Source organism: Panulirus ornatus, chromosome 53 (genome assembly GCF_036320965.1).
Source record: "Panulirus ornatus isolate Po-2019 chromosome 53, ASM3632096v1, whole genome shotgun sequence".
NCBI classification, from domain to species: Eukaryota; Metazoa; Arthropoda; class Malacostraca; order Decapoda; family Palinuridae; genus Panulirus; species Panulirus ornatus.
In genome coordinates, this window is record NC_092276.1 from 20,050,568 (window position 1) to 20,069,843 (window position 19,276).

At 41.1% G+C, this 19,276-nt stretch overlaps 1 protein-coding gene across 1 annotated transcript in view; it reads left to right on the top strand.

The window, feature by feature from the left end:
* The window catches only part of LOC139765298 (WD repeat-containing protein 17-like), a 446,388-nt gene that overhangs the window by 343,228 nt on the left and 83,884 nt on the right, over window positions 1-19,276 (top strand). Inside the window, exon 20 of the mRNA XM_071692684.1 lies at window positions 6,506-6,716. Within this exon, the coding sequence (XP_071548785.1) occupies window positions 6,506-6,716 (211 nt within the window). The remainder of the gene's footprint in view (window positions 1-6,505; window positions 6,717-19,276) is intronic.

Below are 19,276 nucleotides of genomic sequence, written 5' to 3' on the forward strand. Positions count from 1 at the left end.
GTGGGAAGTATTCTTTCTCCCCTATCCCCAGGGATAATATATATATATATATATATATATATATATATATATATATATATATATATATATATATATATTTGTGTGTGTGTGTTTGTGTGTGTGTGTCTGTGTCTGTGTGTGCATGTGTGTTTGTGTGTGTATTTGAGTGGATGGGCCATTCCTCATCTGTTTCCTGGCACTACCTTGCTGACACGGGAAACAGCAGTTAAGTATGATATTGATAATGATGGTACGTATGTTAAGTGTACCAGGAAAAATGTATGCGAGAATGTTCATTGATAGAGTGATGGAAGTCACTGAACGCAGAATAAGTGAAGAGCAAGACGGTTTTTTGAAAATTTGGGGATGTGTGGATTGATTTTTTATGGTAAAGATAACTGTGGAAAATTATTTAGCAAAAGGTAAGAAGTTGTATGCAGCTTTTATGGATTTGGAGAAGTGTATGACAGAGTTGGGTAGAATGCTGTATGGGGTGTGTTTTAGATATATGGGGTTGAGGGACAACTGTTGGATGGAATGAAAGCCTTCTATAGAGGATTAGATGCATGTGTAAGAGTGAATGGAGAATTGAGTGAAAGTTTCATTATACATATGGGTGTGAAGGAGGGTTGTATGATGTCACCAAGGCTTTCGATATGTTTAGATGGAGTGATAAGATAGATGAGAGCAAAACGAGGGAAAGCAGGTGCAGAGATAGAGTGTGGTGATGAGATATGGTGGCTGGTGACAAGCTCATTTGTGGATAACACTGTGTTGTTTGTTAAGAGTGAAGGTTGTAGATGTGTTTTATGGTGTGTATAAGCATAGGCAATTGAAGGTAAATGCAAGTAAAAGTAAAGTAATGGTGTTGGAAAGGAAACAGATTGAAAGGATAGATTTTGTAAAGCCATACAGAGTGAAAGAAGAAAGTGTACTAAATTTCGCTTTGAATATGGGGAGAAAGATTGGACAAGGTGAGAGAATTTTAGTTTTTAGGAGCTGTCTTGGGCAAGATTGGTGATATGGAAGGAAAGATAAGGGAGAGAGCAGTGCAAGATAGAGGAGTCGTTGCATCCCTTAAAAGAATAATGAGGGATAGAGGTGTAAGTATGGAAATGAAGATAGGATTAAGGGACAGCATAGTCCTCTCATCCCTGACCTCTGCAGCCAAAACATGTACATGAAATGAGTCACAGAGGTCAAAATTCCAGGCTGCAGAAATGAGCTATTTGAGAAGAGCATGCGGTGTGGCTAGGTGTGATGAAGAATGAAATGAAGGGGTGTATGAGAGATATGGTATGGCAGGGAATGCAAAGGGAATGAATTTTGGAATAGTAGAATGGGTGAAACGTAATACTTTAGGTAGTTTAGGCATGTGGAAAATGCATGACTAGGAATTTACAAGGAGAGTGTATTATAGTACAATTAAAGGGGTTGGTTTGAGGGGAAGACCATCTGTGATATTGGCAAACAGAGAGGAATAATACTGGAGGGAGAGAAACTGTGGAAGAATGCATCAAATGGTGAAAGAATGCATGGAATGGTTTATGTGAGGAAGGCATGTAAGGGCAGGGATAACTGGAAACACTTTTGCCATTATCACCCTTTGATGGAAGTTCCCAGACAGGCATCAGAGATATAGATAGATAGATAGATAGATAGATAGAACAGCTTCACCCAATCCTCAGGCACAGCTCTCTTGTTTCCATGCAAAATTGCATATCAAATGCATCCGCTCTGTCACACTGTCTCCTCCATACTTCGACATTTAACCATAATCCCATCCACTCCAGGTGCCTTTCCTAAATTCATCCTCATTATTGCCCATTTTACCTCCCTTCTTGCTATTGGCCCCTGACTTTTGTCCTTTTCCTTTCATCCTGCATAATTATGCATGTAACAGCTGCTACATCACCATCTCCCACCTTCATCAGCTCTTCAAAATTCCTGTGCATCTTTTCACTTCCTCCTTTTGATTCAGCATCTCCCATTCCTAACTTCCCACATTAATGTTTTCACTCTTACATCCACCTCTTTCCTTTTTCACCTCCTTCCAGTACATTTTCTTTATATTCATATTTTATTTTGCTTTGTCGCTGTCTCCCACGTTTGCAAGGTAGTGCAAGGAAACAGACGAAAGAAATGGCCCAACCCACCCCCATACACATGTATATACATACACGTCCACACACGCAAATATACATACCCATACATCTCAATGTACACATATATATACCCACATAGACACATACATATATACACATGCACACAATTCACACTGTCTGCCTTTATTCATTCCCATCGTCACCTGGCCACACATGGAATAACATCCCCCTCCCCCCTCATGTGTGCGAAGTAGTGCTAGGAAAAGACAACAAAGGCCACATTCTTTCACACTCAGTCTCTAGCTGTCATGTAATAATGCCCGAAACCACAGCTCCCTTTCCACATCCAGGCCCCACAGAACTTTCCATGGTTTACCCCAGACGCTTCACATGCCCTGATTCAATCCATAGACAGCACATTGACCCCGGTATACCACATTATTCCAATTCACTCTATTCCTTGCCCGCCTTTCACCCTCCTGAATGTTCAGGCCCCGATCACTCAAAATCTTTTTCACTCCATCTTTCCACCTCCAATTTGGTCTCCCACTTCTCCTCGTTCCCTCCACCTCCGACACATATATCCTCTTGGTCAATCTTTCCTCACTCATTCTCTCCATGTGCCCAAACCATTTCAAAACACCCTCCTCTGCTCTCTCAACCATGCTCTTTTTATTTCCACACATCTCTCTTACCCTTACATTACTTACTCGGTCAAACCACCTCACACCACATATTGTCCTCAAACATCTCATTTCCAGCACATCCACCCTCCTGCGCACAACTCTATCCATAGCCCACGCCTCGCAACCATACAACATTGTTGGAACCACTATTCCTTCAAACATAGCCATTTTTGCTTTCCAAGATAATGTTCTTGATTTCCACAATTCTTCAAGGCTCCCAGGATTTTCACCCTCTCCCCCACCCTATGATTCACTTCCGTTTCCATGGTTCCATCCTCTGCCAGATCCACTCCCAGATATCTAAAACACTTTACTTCCTCCAGTTTTTCTCCATTCAAACTTACCTCCCAATTGACTTGACCCTCAACTGTACTGTACCTAATAACCTTGCTCTTATTCACATTTACTCTAAACTTATTTCTTATTTTCCTTAAATTTTTCACTCAACTTTCTTCCAAAATCTTCATCTGCTCTTTCTTTGCTATCCTCTATCAGCTCCATAACATTCCATTTACACATTGCATATTCTTCCCTCCTCTTTTGCAGAACTTCTACTGATACATTCCTTTGGAGCATTCTACTATATGCATTTTCTTCTCTTCCACAGCTTTTCTAATCTCATCTACCCACATGCATTTCCCATATTCTTATATCTCATGACCATGTATCCAGCCAGTAATTGTACAACAATTAACAGTTTTCTCTAAACATTTTAAACATTTCATCCACACAAGACTGCATCCCTGCTTTAACTACACTTCCATCTATACTTTTGGTTACCCTTCTTTCTTATTCCTCCTTGCATTCTTTCTGATTCATCTTCTCATTTGCCAGCACTTCTACCTCTCCATTCTTCCTTAAACCATACTTTCACTTTTGCCTGATCCTCACCCCCATGAGAACTCCAGAATGGTCAGTCTCCCTGGAATCTGCTCCAGCACAGCCTTTTTTAACCTTTCATCAGTGGTCACTCACTCTAACCCTTTTTCTCTTCTCTTCCATCATTTGTCATCTAATTATACTTGTGGATCATCTTGTGCTGAAAAATGGTGTTTGCAAAGTATAAATTTACCCTTCTGAGCACAGACACCCACAAGATGACTTCCATTCTCATTTACTCCAAGTACTTACCATTTGCCAGCTGTCACCAATTTCTTCACACCCTATACCCTTACAATCATATCACTCATAACAACCATCTTTCTCTCCTTTTCAAAGCCATTTATACATTCACTCAAATTTCTCCAGAAATGCTTCATTTCATTCATGCTTCGAACACACTTCATATTCACAGATGCATATACAAATACCCATACCTACTTCACAGTTCCAGTTGCTCCTTTCACCCAAACTATTCTTGATCCATTCCATCCATGTTCCTATAATATTGATGATTGCACAACTGCATGTCCAAATTTCCCTCTTCCCTGTTAATTTTCATTCATTTCTGTCCATACCATTCCTCCTTCCACCCCCTCCCACACCTTGGATTCATTTCACTTTTCATTATATATACCTTCCCTAAGGATATAGGTTTCCCTAATCCCAGTCAATCCAAATTTCTCCCCAAGCTCCCTCGTTTTACTCTCAGTAGTCATCCCATTTACATTTAGAGCCATCACCCTCATTTGGTAGTCCCTTTTACTGCCCATCATAAATGGTAGGCTCTAGTGCTGCTTCTTAGCTTTATGTGCCTTACCCTTGACAGGCCACTGGCAAAAGGCAATTCCAGAACAGTGTTTTTCAGAGGCAGTGGGGCTCTCAAATTGTCTGAAAAACTAAAACCCAGCTCACTTCAAATGTTTGTTAGAAAGAATAAAATCCATCCCAAAGGGTATAGTAACAAGGTCATCATGAGAAGGCAGGTTGAGACTTGGATACCCTAGAAAACTAAAGCATCCCCTTGGGGCACTGAAATTCAAAACTTTTCCTAACTTTCGAGCACATGCTGCAGTAGCAGCACCTCCTAATCTCATTGGTTATGATGCTGTCATTGACCAAAGCTATTATTCTTTGATATATATCTCTGTGTAATCATGCACAACTCTGATTGCTGGGAACTTGCCAATGTAAAGAACTGCAAACACCTGAGGAAGTAAACAAATAGCTAAGGGAGCATCAGAAAATCTGCATGCCACCTAGGATGAGCAACAGTACAGTGAACTGATTTTAAACCCTTATGGATTTGTATGTAGCATTTATGGATCTGGAGAAGGCATATGATAGAGTTGATAGAGATGATCTGTGGAAGGTATTAAGAATATATGGTGTGGGAGGCAAGTTGTTAGAAGCAGTGAAAAGTTTTTATCGAGGATGTAAGGCATGTGTACGTGTAGGAAGAGAGGAAAGTGATTGGTTCTCAGTGAATGTAGGTTTGCGGCAGGGGTGTGTGATGTCTCCATGGTTGTTTAATTTGTTTATGGATGGGGTTGTTAGGGAGGTGAATGCAAGAGTTTTGGAAAGAGGGGCAAGTATGAAGTCTGTTGGGGATGAGAGAGCTTGGGAAGTGAGTCAGTTGTTGTTCGCTGATGATACAGCGCTGGTGGCTGATTCATGTGAGAAACTGCAGAAGCTGGTGACTGAGTTTGGTAAAGTGTGTGAAAGAAGAAAGTTAAGAGTAAATGTGAATAAGAGCAAGGTTATTAGGTACAGTAGGGTTGAGGGTCAAGTCAATTGGGAGGTAAGTTTGAATGGAGAAAAACTGGAGGAAGTAAAGTGTTTTAGATATCTGGGAGTGGATCTGACAGCGGATGGAAGCATGGAAGCGGAAGTGGATCATAGGGTGGGGGAGGGGGCGAAAATTCTGGGAGCCTTGAAGAATGTGTGGAAGTCGAGAACATTATCTCGGAAAGCAAAAATGGGTATGTTTGAAGGAATAGTGGTTCCAACAATGTTGTATGGTTGCGAGGTGTGGGCAATGGATAGAGTTGTGCGCAGGAGGATGGATGTGCTGGAAATGAGATGTTTGAGGACAGTGTGTGGTGTGAGGTGGTTTGATCGAGTAAGTAACGTAAGGGTAAGAGAGATGTGTGGAAATAAAAAGAGCGTGGTTGAGAGAGCAGAAGAGGGTGTTTTGAAATGGTTTGGGTACATGGAGAGAATGAGTGAGGAAAGATTGACCAAGAGGATATATGTGTCGGAGGTGGAGGGAACGAGGAGAAGTGGGAGACCAAATTGGAGGTGGAAAGATGGAGTGAAAAAGATTTTGAGTGATCGGGGCCTGAACATGCAGGAGGGTGAAAGGAGGGCAAGGAATAGAGTGAATTGGATCGATGTGGTATACCGGGGTCGACGTGCTGTCAATGGATTGAATCAGGGCATGTGAAGCGTCTGGGGTAAACCATGGAAAGCTGTGTAGGTATGTATATTTGCGTGTGTGGACGTATGTATATACATGTGTATGGGGGTGGGTTGGGCCATTTCTTTCGTCTGTTTCCTTGCGCTACCTCGCAAACGCGGGAGACAGCGACAAAGCAAAAAAAAAAAAAAAAAATGTTCTTTGAGATTATGTTTCTTGTAACTATCCAAACCACAGATGTTCTTAAAGATGAACATATTTCTTGTAACTAACCAAACCACAGATGTGTCCAGACCATGGAATGCTGGATTATAAAGGTTCTACCTGTACTAAGAATATGTATCATCTCAGTTTATATTTATATGCAGTATTGTATTTTTCCATTTGTATGCTATAATGATACTTTTTTTAAATAGGGAACAAATCAAACCATTCTTCAAGCTGAGGTGCTGCTGTCATTTGTGGGTGGTCAAGAGGAGCGGGAGGCCTTGTATGCATATGCAGGGTTTCCATCACCTGCAGAATGTGAAGAGAAAGCCATTGGTTCAGTGCTTGACCAAGTGCTGTTTTTACTGCTGTCTGCACAACCACTCAAAGGACTTATTAAAGGCTTAGAATTTTTGCAAGGTAATGTTTTCTAGCAATTGCAAAGGAGTATTCTTTCCTGACAAGGAAAGGAGCCCACTACTTCAAGGCCCAGCATGGAATAAAGGTGACAAGATGTGTGTACCGTGATATTACATACCATCTCTATCAAGGAAATATGTGGTTAAGAGAGCTACATGTATGGGTAAATACCATGAATAGTAAGATATTCTTTATATTTCCAGGCTATCATCTTAGTACTTTTCTCCTGCATATCTGAATAAACAGATGACTTTTGCTGAAGTTTATATATTGATGTACTTATTAGTTCTGTTACAGCTTAAGAAATTATATGTTTGTTATTCTGCTGTGGTATGCATAAATATGTACATATGCAAAGCACTTCTTAATAAGACAAAACCAGATTGGAATATCTTGCTGAAGTGGTGGCACTCTATTTCCATACATATGTTGTTCATATACTTGAGGAAGTGAAGTGTTTTAGATATCTGGGAGTGGACTTTGCAGTGGATAGAACCATGGAAGCAGAAGTGAGTCACAGGGGGCAAAGGTTCTGGGAGTGTTGAAGAATGTGTGGAAGGCGAGAACAGTATCTCAGAGAGCAAAAATGGTTATGTTTGAAGGAACAGTGGTTCCAACAATGTTATATGGTTGTGAGGCATGGGCTATAGATAGGGTTGTGTGGAGGGTGGATGTGTTGGAAATGAAATGTTTGAAGGCAATATGTGGTGTGAGGTGGTTTGATTGAGTAAATAATGAATGGGTAAGAGAGATGTGCAGTAATAGAAAGAGTGTGGTTGAGAGAGCAGAAGAGGGCATGTTGAAAGGGATTGGACACATGGAGAGAATGAGTGAGGAAAGCTTGACAAAGAGGATATATGTGTCAGAGGTGGAGGGAAGAAGGAGAAGTGGGAGACCAAATTGGAGGTGGAAAGATGGAGAGATCGGAGCCTGAACATACAGGAGGGTGAAAGGTGTGCAAGGAATAGAGTGAATTGGAATGATGTGATATACTGGGGCCGATGTGCTGTCAATGGACTGAACCAGGGCATATGAAGCGTATGTGGTAAAACATGGAAAGGTCTGTGGGGTGTGGGTTTGGAAAGGGAGCTGTGGTTTCAGTGCATTACACATGACAGCTAGAGACTGTGTGAATGAATGTGACCTTTTTTGTCTTTTCCTGGTGCTACCTCGCTGGAAAGGGGGGGGGGGGATGTTATTTCATGTGTGGCAGGGTGGCAACGGGAATGGATGAAGGCAGCAAGTATGAATATGTACATGTATATATATGTATATTGGAAAGGATCACAATTTTGCGCATGATCACTTGGGAACTTATTGTGTTTCATTTTCCCCATGGACTCATAGGAATATATGTATATTTATATATGTAGAAGGGGATGGGAGCAGGGGCTACAAACCCTCCCCTCCTTGTATTTTAATTTTCTAAAAGGGGAAACAGGAGTCACGCAGGGAGTGCTCATTGTCCTTGAAGGCTCAGATTGGGGTGTATAGATGTGTGTGGATGTAACCAAGATGAGAAAAAAGGAGAGATAGGTAATATGTTTGAGGAAAGGAACCTGGATGTTTTGGCTCTGAGTGAAATGAAGCTCAAGGGTAAAGGGGAAGAGGGTTTTGGAATGTTTTGGGAATAAAGTCAGGGGTTGGTGAGAGGACAAGAGCAAGGGAAGGAGTAGCACTACTCCTGAAACAGGAGTGGTGGGAGTTTGTGATGGAGTGTAAGAAAGTAAACTCTCGATTGATATGGGTAAAACTGAAAGTTGATGGAGAGAGATGGGTGATTATTGGTGCCTATGCACCTGGGCATGAGAAGAAAGATCATGAGAGGCAAGTGTTTTGGGAGGAGCTGAGTGAGTGTGTTAGTAGTTTTGATGCATGAGACTGGGTTATAGTGATGGGTGATTTGAATGCAAAGGTGAGTAATGTGGCAGTTGAGGGAATAATTTGTGTACATGGGGTGTTCAGTGCTGTAAATGGAAATGGTGAAGAGCTTGTAAATTTGTGTGCTGAAAAAGGACTGGTGATTGGGAATACTTGGTTTGAAAAGAGAGATATACATAAGTATACATATGTAAGTAGGAGAGATGGCCAATGAGCATTATTGGATTATGTGTTAATTGATAGGCACGTGAAAGAGAGACTTTTGGATGTTGATGTGCTGAGAGGTGCAACTGGAGGGATGTCTCATCATTATCTTGTGGAGGTGAAGGTGAAGATTTGCAGAGGTTTTCAGAAAAGTAGAGAGAATGTTGGGTTGAAAAGAGTGGTGTGAGGAAGTGAGCTTGGGAAGGAGACTTGTGTGAGGAAGTACCAAGAGAGACTGAGTGCAGAATAGAAAAAGGTGAGAGCAAAGGATGTAAGGGGAGTAGGGGAGGAATGGGATGTAGTAAGGAAGCAGTGATGGCTTGAGCAAAAGATGCTTGTGGCATGAGAAGCATGGGAGATGGGCAGATTAGAAAGGGTAGTGAGTGGTGGGATGAAGAAGGAAGATTATTAGTGAAAGAGAAGAGAGAGGCATTTGGATGATTTTTGCAGGAAAATAGTGAAAATGACTGGGAGGTGCATAAAAGAAAGAGGCAGGAGGTCAAGAGAAAGGTGCAAGAGGTGAAAAAGAGGGCAAATGATAGTTGGGAGTGAGAGAGTATCATTGAATTTTAGGGAGAATAAAAAGATGTTTTGGAAGGAGGTAAATAAAGTGCGTAAGACAAGACCACAAATTGGAACATCAGTGAAGGGGGCTAATGGGGAGGTAATAACAAGTAGTGGTGATGTGAGAAGGAGTGGAGTGAGTATTTTGAAGGTTCGTTGTACAGAGCATCAGATTGGGGAAGAGCAGTGTGGTTTTAGAAGTGGTAGAGGATGTGTGGATCGGATGTTTGCTTTGAAGTATGTATGTAAGAAGTACTTAGAAAAACAAATGGATTTGTATGTAACATATATGGATCTGGAGAAGGCATATGATAGAGTTGATAGAGATGCTTTGTGGAAGGTATTAAGAATATATGGTGTGGGAGGCAAGTTGCTAGAAGCAGTGAAAAGTATTCATTGAGGATGTAGGGCATGTGTATGAGTAGGAAGAGAGGAAAGTGATTGGTATTCGATGAATGTCAATTTGCGGCAGGGGTGCGGGATGTCTCCATGGTTGTTTGATGTGTTTATGGATGGGGTTGTTATGGAGGTGAATGCAAGAGTTTTGGAGAGAGGGGCAAGTTTGCAGTCTGCTGTGGATGAGAGGGCTTGGGAAGTGAGTCAGTAGTTGTTCGTTTATGATTCGGCGCTGGTGGCTGACTCGGGTGAGAAACTGCAGAAGCTGGTGACTGAGTTTGGTAAAATGAGTGAAAGAAGAAAGCTGAGAGTAAATGTGAATAAAAGCAAGGTTATTAGGTACAGTAGGGTTGAGGGACAAGTCAGCTGGGAGGTAAGTTTGAATGGAGAAAAACTGGAGGAAGTGAAGTGTTGTAGATATCTGGGAGTGGGTTTGGCAGAGGATAGAACCATGGAAGCGGTAGTGAGTCTTAAGGTGGGAGAGGGGGGTGAAAGTTCTGGGAGCGTTGAAGAATGTTTGGAAGGCAAGAACATTATCTCGGAAAGCAAAAATGGGCATGTTTGAAGGAATAGTAGTTCCAATAATGTTATATGGTTGCGAGGCGTGGGCTATAGATAGAGTAGTGCAAAGGAGGGTGGATGTGTTGGGAATGAGGTGTTTGAGGCTTGTGGTAATAAAAAGAGTGTGGTTAAGAGAATAGAAGAGGTTGTATTAAAATGGTTTGGTCACATGTAGAGAATGAGTGAGGAAAGATTGACCAAGAGGATGTATGTGTCAGAGGTGGAGAGAACAAGGAGAAGTGGGAGACCAAATTGGAGGTGGAAGGATGTAGTGAAAAAGATTTTGAGCGATCGGGGCCTGAACATGCAGGAGGGTGAAAGGCATGCAAGGAATAGAGTGAATTGGAACGATGTGGTATACTGGGTTGATGTGTTGTCAGTGGATTGAAGCAGGGCATGTGAAGTGTCTGGGGTAAATCATGGAAAGTTTTGTGGGGCCTGGATGTGGAAAGGGAGCTGTGGTTTCTGTGCATTATACATGACAGCTAGAGACTGAGTGTGAACGAATGGGGCCTTTGTTGTCTTTTCCTAGTGCTACCTCGCAAGGATGCGGGGGGAGGGGGTTGTCATTTCATGTGTTGCAGGGTGGTGACGGGAATGAATAAAGGCAGCATGTATGAATTATATACATGTGTATATATGTATATGAATGTATACATTGAAATGTATGGGTATGTATATGTGCACATGGACATGTATGTATATACATGTGTATGTGGGTGGGTTGGGCCGTTCTTTCGTCTGTTTCCTTGCGCTACCTCGCTAACATGGGGGACAATGACAAAGTATGATATAAAAAGATAAATAATGTATATGTATGTGTCTGTGGACAATATGTGGTGTGAGGTGGTTTGATCGAGTGAGCAATGAAAGGTAAGAGAGATGTATGGTAATATAAAGAGTGTGGTTGAGAGAGCAAAATAGGGTGTATTGAAATGGTTTGGTCACATGGAGAGAATGAGTGAGAAAAGATTGACATAGAGGATGTATGTGTCAGAGGTAGAGGGAATGAGGAGAAGTAGGAGTAGGGCCTGAACATACAGGAGGGTGAAAGTCATGCAAGAATAGTGTGAATTGGAACGATGTGGTATACTGGGTTGACGTGTTGTCAGTGGATTGAAGCAGGGCATGTGAAGCCTCTGGGGTAAACCATGGAAAGTTCTGTGGGGCCTGGATGTGGAAAGGGAGCTGTGGTTTCGGTGCATTAGACATGACAGCTAGAGACTGAGTGTGAACGAAAGCAGCCTTTGTTGTCTTTTCCTAGCGCTCCCTCATGTGCACGCGGGGGGAGGGCGGTGCCATTTCATGTGTGGAGGGGTAGTGGTGGGAATGGATGAAGGCAGCATGTATGAATATGTGCATGTGTATATATGTATATGTCTGTGAAAGTACATGTATGTATATGTTGAAATGTATAGTTATGTATATGTGCGTGTGTGGGTGTTTACGTATATACATGTGTATGTGGGTGGGTTGGGCCATTCTTTCGTCTCTTTCCTTGCGCTACCTTGCTAACACGGGAGACAGCGACAAAGTATGATTATTAGATAAATATATCTGTGTATGTAAGGGGAGTGTGGGAGGAATGGGATGTATTTAGGGAAGCAGTGATGGCTTGCGCAAAAGATGCTTGTGGCATGAGAAGCGTGGGAGGTGGGTTGATTAGAAAGGCTAGTGAGTGGTGGGATGAAGAAGTAAGATTATTAGTGAAAGAGAAGAGAGAGGCATTTGGACGATTTTTGCAGGGAAAAAATGCAAATGAGTGGGAGATGTATAAAAGAAAGAGACAGGAGGTCAAGAGAAAGGTGCAAGAGGTGAAAAAGAGGGCAAATGAGAGTTGGGGTGAGAGAGTATCATTAAATTTTAGGGAGAATAAAAAGATGTTCTGGAAGGAGGTAAATAAAGTGCGTAAGACAAGAGAGCAAATGGGAACTTCAGTGAAGGGCGCAAATGGGGAGGTGATAACAAGTAGTGGTGATGCGAGAAGGAGATGGAGTGAGTATTTTGAATGTTTGTTGAATGTGTTTGATGATAGAGTGGCAGATATAGGGTGTTTTGGTCGAGGTGGTGTGCAAAGTGAGAGGGTTAGGGAAAATGATTTGGTAAACAGAGAAGAGGTAGTAAAAGCTTTGTGGAAGATGAAAGCCGGCAAGGCAGCAGGTTTGGATGGTATTGCAGTGGAATGTATTAAAAAAGGGGGTGACTGTATTGTTGACTGGTTGGTAAGGTTATTTAATGTATATATGATTCATGGTGAGGTGCCTGAGGATTGGCGGAATGCTTGCATAGTGCCATTGTACAAAGGCAAAGGGGATAAGAGTGAGTGCTCAAATTACAGAGGTATAAGTTTGTTGAGTATTCCTGGTAAATTATATGGGAGGGTATTAATTGAGAGGGTGAAGGCATGTACAGAGCATCAGATTGGGGAAGAGCAGTGTGGTTTCAGAAGTGGTAGAGGATGTGTGGATCAGGTGTTTGCTTTGAAGAATGTATGTGAGAAATACTTAGGAAAGCAAATGAATTTGTATGTAGCATTTATGGATCTGGAGAAGGCATATGATAGAGTTGATAGAGATGCTCTGTGGAAGGTACTAAGAATATATGGTGTGGGAGGGAAGTTGTTAGAAGGAGTGAAAAGTTTTTATCAAGGATGTAAGGCATGTGTACATGTAGGAAGAGAGGAAAGTGATTGGTTCTCAGTGAATGTAGGTTTGTGGCAGGGGTGTGTGATGTCTCCATGGTTGTTTAATTTGTTCATGGATGGGGTTGTTAGGGAGGTGAATGCAAGAGTTTTGGAAAGAGAGGCAAGTATGAAGTCTGTTGTGGATGAGAGAGCTTGGGAGGTGAGTCAGTTGTTGTTTGCTGATGATACAGCGCTGGTGGCTGATTCATGTGAGAAACTGCAGAAGTGTGGGCTATGGATAGAGTTGTGCACACGAGGGTGGATGTGCTGGAAATGAGATGTTTGAGGACAATATGTGGTGTGAGGTGGTTTGATCGAGTAAGTAATGTAAGGGTAAGAGAGATGTGTGGAAATAAAAAGAGTGTGGTTGAGAGAGCAGAATAGGGTGTTTTGGATCGGTTTGGGCACATGGAGAGAATGAGTGAGGATAGATTGACCAGGAGGATATATGTGTCGGAGGTGGAGGGAACGAGAAGTGGGAGACCAAATTGGAGGTGGAAAGATGGAGTGAAAAAGATTTTGAGTGATCAGGGCCTGAACATGCAGGAGGGTGAAATGCGGGCAAGGAATAGAGTGAATTGGATCGATGTGGTATACTGGGGTCGACGTGCTGTCAGTGGATTGAATCAGGGCATGTGAAGCGTCTGGGGTAAACCATGGAAAGTTCTGTGGGGCCTGGATGTGGAAAGGGAGCTGTGGTTTCGGGCATTATTGCATGACAGCTAGAGACTGAGTGTGAACGAATGTGGCCTTTGTTGTCTTTTCCTAGGGCTACCTCGCACACATGAGGGGGGAGGGGGATGTTATTCCGTGTGTGGCGAGGTGGCGATGGGAATGAATAAAGGCAGACAGTGTGAATTGTGTGCCTGTGTATATATGTGTATGTGTCTGTGTGTGTATATATATGTGTACATTGAGATGTATGGGTATGTATATTTGCATGTGTGGACGTGTATGTATATACATGTATATGGGGGTGGGTTGGGCCATTTCTTTCGTCTGTTTCCTTGCGCTACCTCGGAAACGCAGGAGACAGCGACAAAGCAAAATAGATAAATATGAATGTATATGTTTGTATACATTGAATTTTATATGTTCGTATATGTGTGTGTGTGGGCATTTATGTAAATGAATGTGTGTGTGGGTGGGTTGGGCCATTCATTGTCTTCTTTCTTGCGCTACCTTGCTGGTGCAGGAGACGGCAATTAAGTATAGTGAATGTGTAAATTCTCTCTTTATATGTATAAGTGTTTGCCTTTCTCACCAAAGAGAGATAACATCACCTTTGAGCATTTGAGGAAAAATCCTTGCTTTGTTTATTCTTCTGTTTTCACTTTTAAAAGGAAATGATGCTCTTACTCCAATCCTTCTTAGTCACTCTATGTGACATGCAGTTTCAAGATACATGACATGGTTAGTATCTTTCTCCCCTCTCCTCATGTACAACAACTGATCTATATATTTTGGAACTTTTAAAAATTTTGCCGAAAATTGATTAACTACAATTCTGTTATTTTCTTTTCTATTTTTAAGAAAGCTTTGACATGTGGGGAAAGAAGCAGGTATCAGAACAACCCACCCGTAAGTTGCTGATGGCCCCACAATAATCATGTGACAGCAGCTTGCCAAGTATTTCATGGTCTAGCTAATGCACCTATTCCCAGGTCAATGTAATTATACTGAATGTAGTATTTTACATTGTTGAGACATTAAGGAACAATGAAGTAACTCACCAGTTGGTTTGCTGCTATTTAGTAAATGTTGGATGCTTTTGGTATTACAGATTCATGGTATGACTTATTTAATATTGTGGACAACCATGATGTAAGGCAACATGCTGTGAATATGGCAGACAGTATTGTAAAATGTAAATATCCCATTTGTTTTATGATTATCTGTTGAGAAGTAAGTTTCAAACAGTTATTGAATGATAAAAGTCCAACGTACTTAAATTTAAAAGAAAATCTATTAGTTTAAACATCAGTTATGTGTTGCAGAGCAGTTTAAGGTGAGGGAGAAGATAGCAACTATAGTTAGATCACTAAGCACTTTCTGTCAATACTATGTGTTCAATACTGAAAATAGGGATGGAGTAGAGGCTTGTTCTCTGTTAGTTGTATCTTTAAATGCTCCCAAAAGTGACCCTATGACTCGCCTCAGCTTTCATGATTCCATTCACTGCTATCTCCACTCTCAGGTTTCATAAACACTAAATTTCCTCCAAAATTTTTCCATTCAAACTCGCACCTTTTATAACCTTGCTTTTATTCACATTCACTCATGACTTTCTCCTTTCACACATTCTCCCTATCTCGGACATCATTTTTTTGAAGTTTGTCATTTGAATCTTCTGTCGCAGCTGTGTCATTAACAATCAACAACTGACTCGCCTCATAGGCCCTATCACACTCTCTAAGACCCTTGCATTCACCTCCCTCACCACCCCATCCCTAAACAGATTAAGCAGCCATGATGAAATCACACTCCTGATTCAGACCCACCTTCACCTGAAGCCACTAATCTTTTCCCCACCTACTCAAACACATCTTACTCCTGTGATAAAAGTTCACTGCTTCTACTAGCTTTCCTTCTGCACCATATATTTGTAATGCCTTGCACATAGCATCACTATCAATTGTATCACATGCTCTCTCCAGATCCATAAATGCCAAATACAAATACTTCTGTGTCTCTAAGTATTACACATTCTTCAAAGCAAACACCTGCTCCACACATCCTCTACCAATCCTGAAACCATTTTGTTCCTCACCAGTCTGATGCTTTGTGCATGCCACCATCATCTCAATCACCACTCTGCTTCTTATTTTACATACACATAGCAAACTTATACCTCTGTTATTGTAATGCTCACCTTTAACCTCCTTGCCTTTATACAGTAGCACTGCACATGCATTCTGCCAGTTCTTAAGAACCTCAACTTGATCTCTTCTCTCTCTATCTGTTTATATCTTTGATGCCTGTTCCCTTCAGGAACTCCATAAAGAGAGTGGCTAAGGCAAAAGGGTCTCCATAACTGATGAACTCCATTGATGCTCTTTAGCCTTTAGTGTCTCTTCCTTAATAGACCACTGGCAGAGGACAACTCTAGCACAGTGTTTTCAGAGGCTCTCAGCATGATCAATTGATTGAAAATCCTAAGTAACCAAACCAGAACACAGTCACCTTTCTAAAGAAATTCAGTTGCAGTAAGTCTACTCTGTCAACCTTGCCACATTTCATTCTGCTCAAGGCTTTCTCATATCTTTTCACCAAACCACTTGCCATGACGTTTGTTTTATCCACTCCCCGATTCAGACACCCTACATCTGCCACACAGTCATCACATACATTCTTCAATCCTTTAAAGTACTCACTCTATCCTATTTTCACCTTATCACTGTCTGTTATCACTTACCCTTCACAGATGACCCCATTTTTTCCCCTCTTACTATCATTATCCTTCCAAAACATTTTCTTATTTTCCCTGAAGTTTGGTGGATGTGATTTTTTTTAAGAACCTTAGACTTCAGTCTTATTTTGAGGTGAGAAGAAATATTGTGTATTATGACTTTAGTCATAATTCATACCCAAAAGGAATAGTGGTTCCAACAATGTTGTATGGTTGCGAGGCGTGGGCTATGGATAGAGTTGTGCGCAGGAGGATGGATGTGCTGGAAATGAGATGTTTGAGGACAATGTGTGGTGTGAGGTGGTTTGATCAAGTGAGTAACGTAAGGGTAAGAGAGATGTGTGGAAATAAAAAGAGCGTGGTTGAGAGAGCAGAAGAGGGTGTTTTGAAGTGGTTTGGGCACATGGAGAGGATGAGTGAGGAAAGATTGACCAAGAGGATATATGTGTCGGAGGTGGAGGGAACAAGGAGAAGAGGGAGACCAAACTGGAGGTGGAAAGATGGAGTGAAAAAGATTTTGTGTGATCGGGGCCTGAGCATGCAGGAGGGTGAAAGGAGGGCAAGGAATAGAGTGAATTGGAGCGATGTGGTATACCGGGGTTGACGTGCTGTCAGTGGATTGAAGCAGGGCATGTGAAGCGTCTGGGGTAAACCATGGAAAGCTGTGTAGGTATGTATATTTGTGTGTGTGGACATATGTATATACATGTGTATGGGGGGGGGTTGGGCCATTTCTTTCGTCTGTTTCCTTGCGCTACCTCGCAAACGCGGGAGACAGCGACAAAGTATAATAAAGAAAAAAAATCATACCCAAAAAGATAATTTTTGATTTGATTGAGAGGAAATCAGTCAGTTGGCATTATATCCAATTAAATCAGTTTTGGTTATGTACTGAATTGTACTTACTGTGTGTATATTTTTTTTTTTTTTTCCCGCTGTCTCCCGCGTTTGCGAGGTAGCACAAGCGACAAAGTATAATAAATAAATAAATAAATAAATATATATATATATATTCCCTGGGGATAGGGGAGAAAGAATACTTCCCACGTATTCCCTGCGTGTCGTAGAAGGCGACTAAAAGGGAAGGGAGCGGGGGGCTGGAAATCCTCCCCTCTCGGTTTTTTTTTTTTTTTTTTTCCAAAAGAAGGAACAGAGAAGAGGTCCAGGTGAGGATATTCCCTCAAAGGCCCAGTCCTCTGTTCTTAACGCTACCTCGCTATCGCGGGAAATGGCGAATAGTATGAAAAAAAAAAAAAAAAAAATTTAAGAAAATCATAGAAGCCTTTTAAAGTATGATAAGCTTACTGTTCAGTCATTCTTTGAGAAAAAGAAAGTTAAAGGGTTCTAAATTAAGATGATACTGATGGTAGCAAGCACTTATGCTAACTATAGAATTCATGATCAGGTCATATAAAATGGAAATGAAGTGTTGATAAGTTAATATATATTAAAGAGGTTAGTGAAAAAAGTTATTTGTCATTAGCTCTGCTGTGGTATGCAAAATTATGAACATATTTAACACATCTAATGACAGTTAAACCATATTGTAATATCCTGCAAAAGTTTAGGCATTATATTTCTGCAAATATGGAGTTGAAGAGTATGCTTTATTACAGAATTTTGTAAACTTCTACTGCAAGAGTCAGTTTCTAACAATTCATTTGTATTATTATGCAGTTATGTATTGAATCTTGTTGTCTTGGCATAGTGAGATTAGCTCATTATTCAGTGGCTCTTTTAATCAATCTTAGATGAAGAATATCCTTTCATCAGTAAGTACCTAACTGTTGAATAATTAATCAAGCCATATGATATGATAAAAGCTATATAAGGTTATAGACTATATTAAGTGGTGAAACCAATTAAGATATTGAAGCTATATTAAATGATCAGGCCATATGAAATGGAAAAGAAATGCTAAGGAAAAAATACATTAATGTGGTAAGATGCAATGGGTGAGTCACAGTAGACTTTAATGTGTCTGTAGTTGAAAGGTAGAGGTTAAAGTAATTAAGATGAAATAGTTGATGACATTACTGATAATATTTCTTTCATACTTGCTTGCCTTAACAAGGAACAAACTAACAGTGGCCTCATTTGCTCACATTCACCATTTGATTGTAGTGTATATATGCTTTGACAGTAGAACTTACCATCCACAGCCAAGCTCCACAGACATATCACCCTTCCATATACCACATCAGTCTTTCTAGCCGATGCCCACCTCTTACTGCCCTGAGTGCTTAGGCCTATCCTTCCATCTCTGTCTGGTCTCTTTTCCTGTGCTCCATCCACTATTATATCTAGGTCCTCTTCATCAGTCTTTCATTGCTCATCTTCGCTATTTGTCAGAGCTATTACAGCACGACTGAGTCAGAACTTTCAGTCAGACTGCATTTACTACCTTAACTGTCTCTTACACTTATTCCTTATTTGATAAACCCACCTCACACCACCTATTTTCCTCAGTCATTTCATTTCTAACATGTCCACCATCTTCTTTTGTTCTTTTGTATTCCAGACCCAAGACACATTTATACAACTTTGTCAGGATTGCTGTACCATCAGATGTATCTATCTTTGCCTTAGACAATGACATTACACTCCCAGATATCTAAAACCCTTCACTTCCTCCAATTTTTTCCATTCAAACTTACATACCAATTGACTTGTCCCTCTCATAACCTTGCTCTTATTCACATTTACTCTCAACTTTCTCCTTTCACACCCTTTCCCAAACTCATTCACCTACTTCTGCAGTTTCTCACACTCAGTCTCTAGCTGTCATGTAATGCACGTACATGTAGATATACATACATATACATATCAACATATACATATATATATGCATACATAGACATA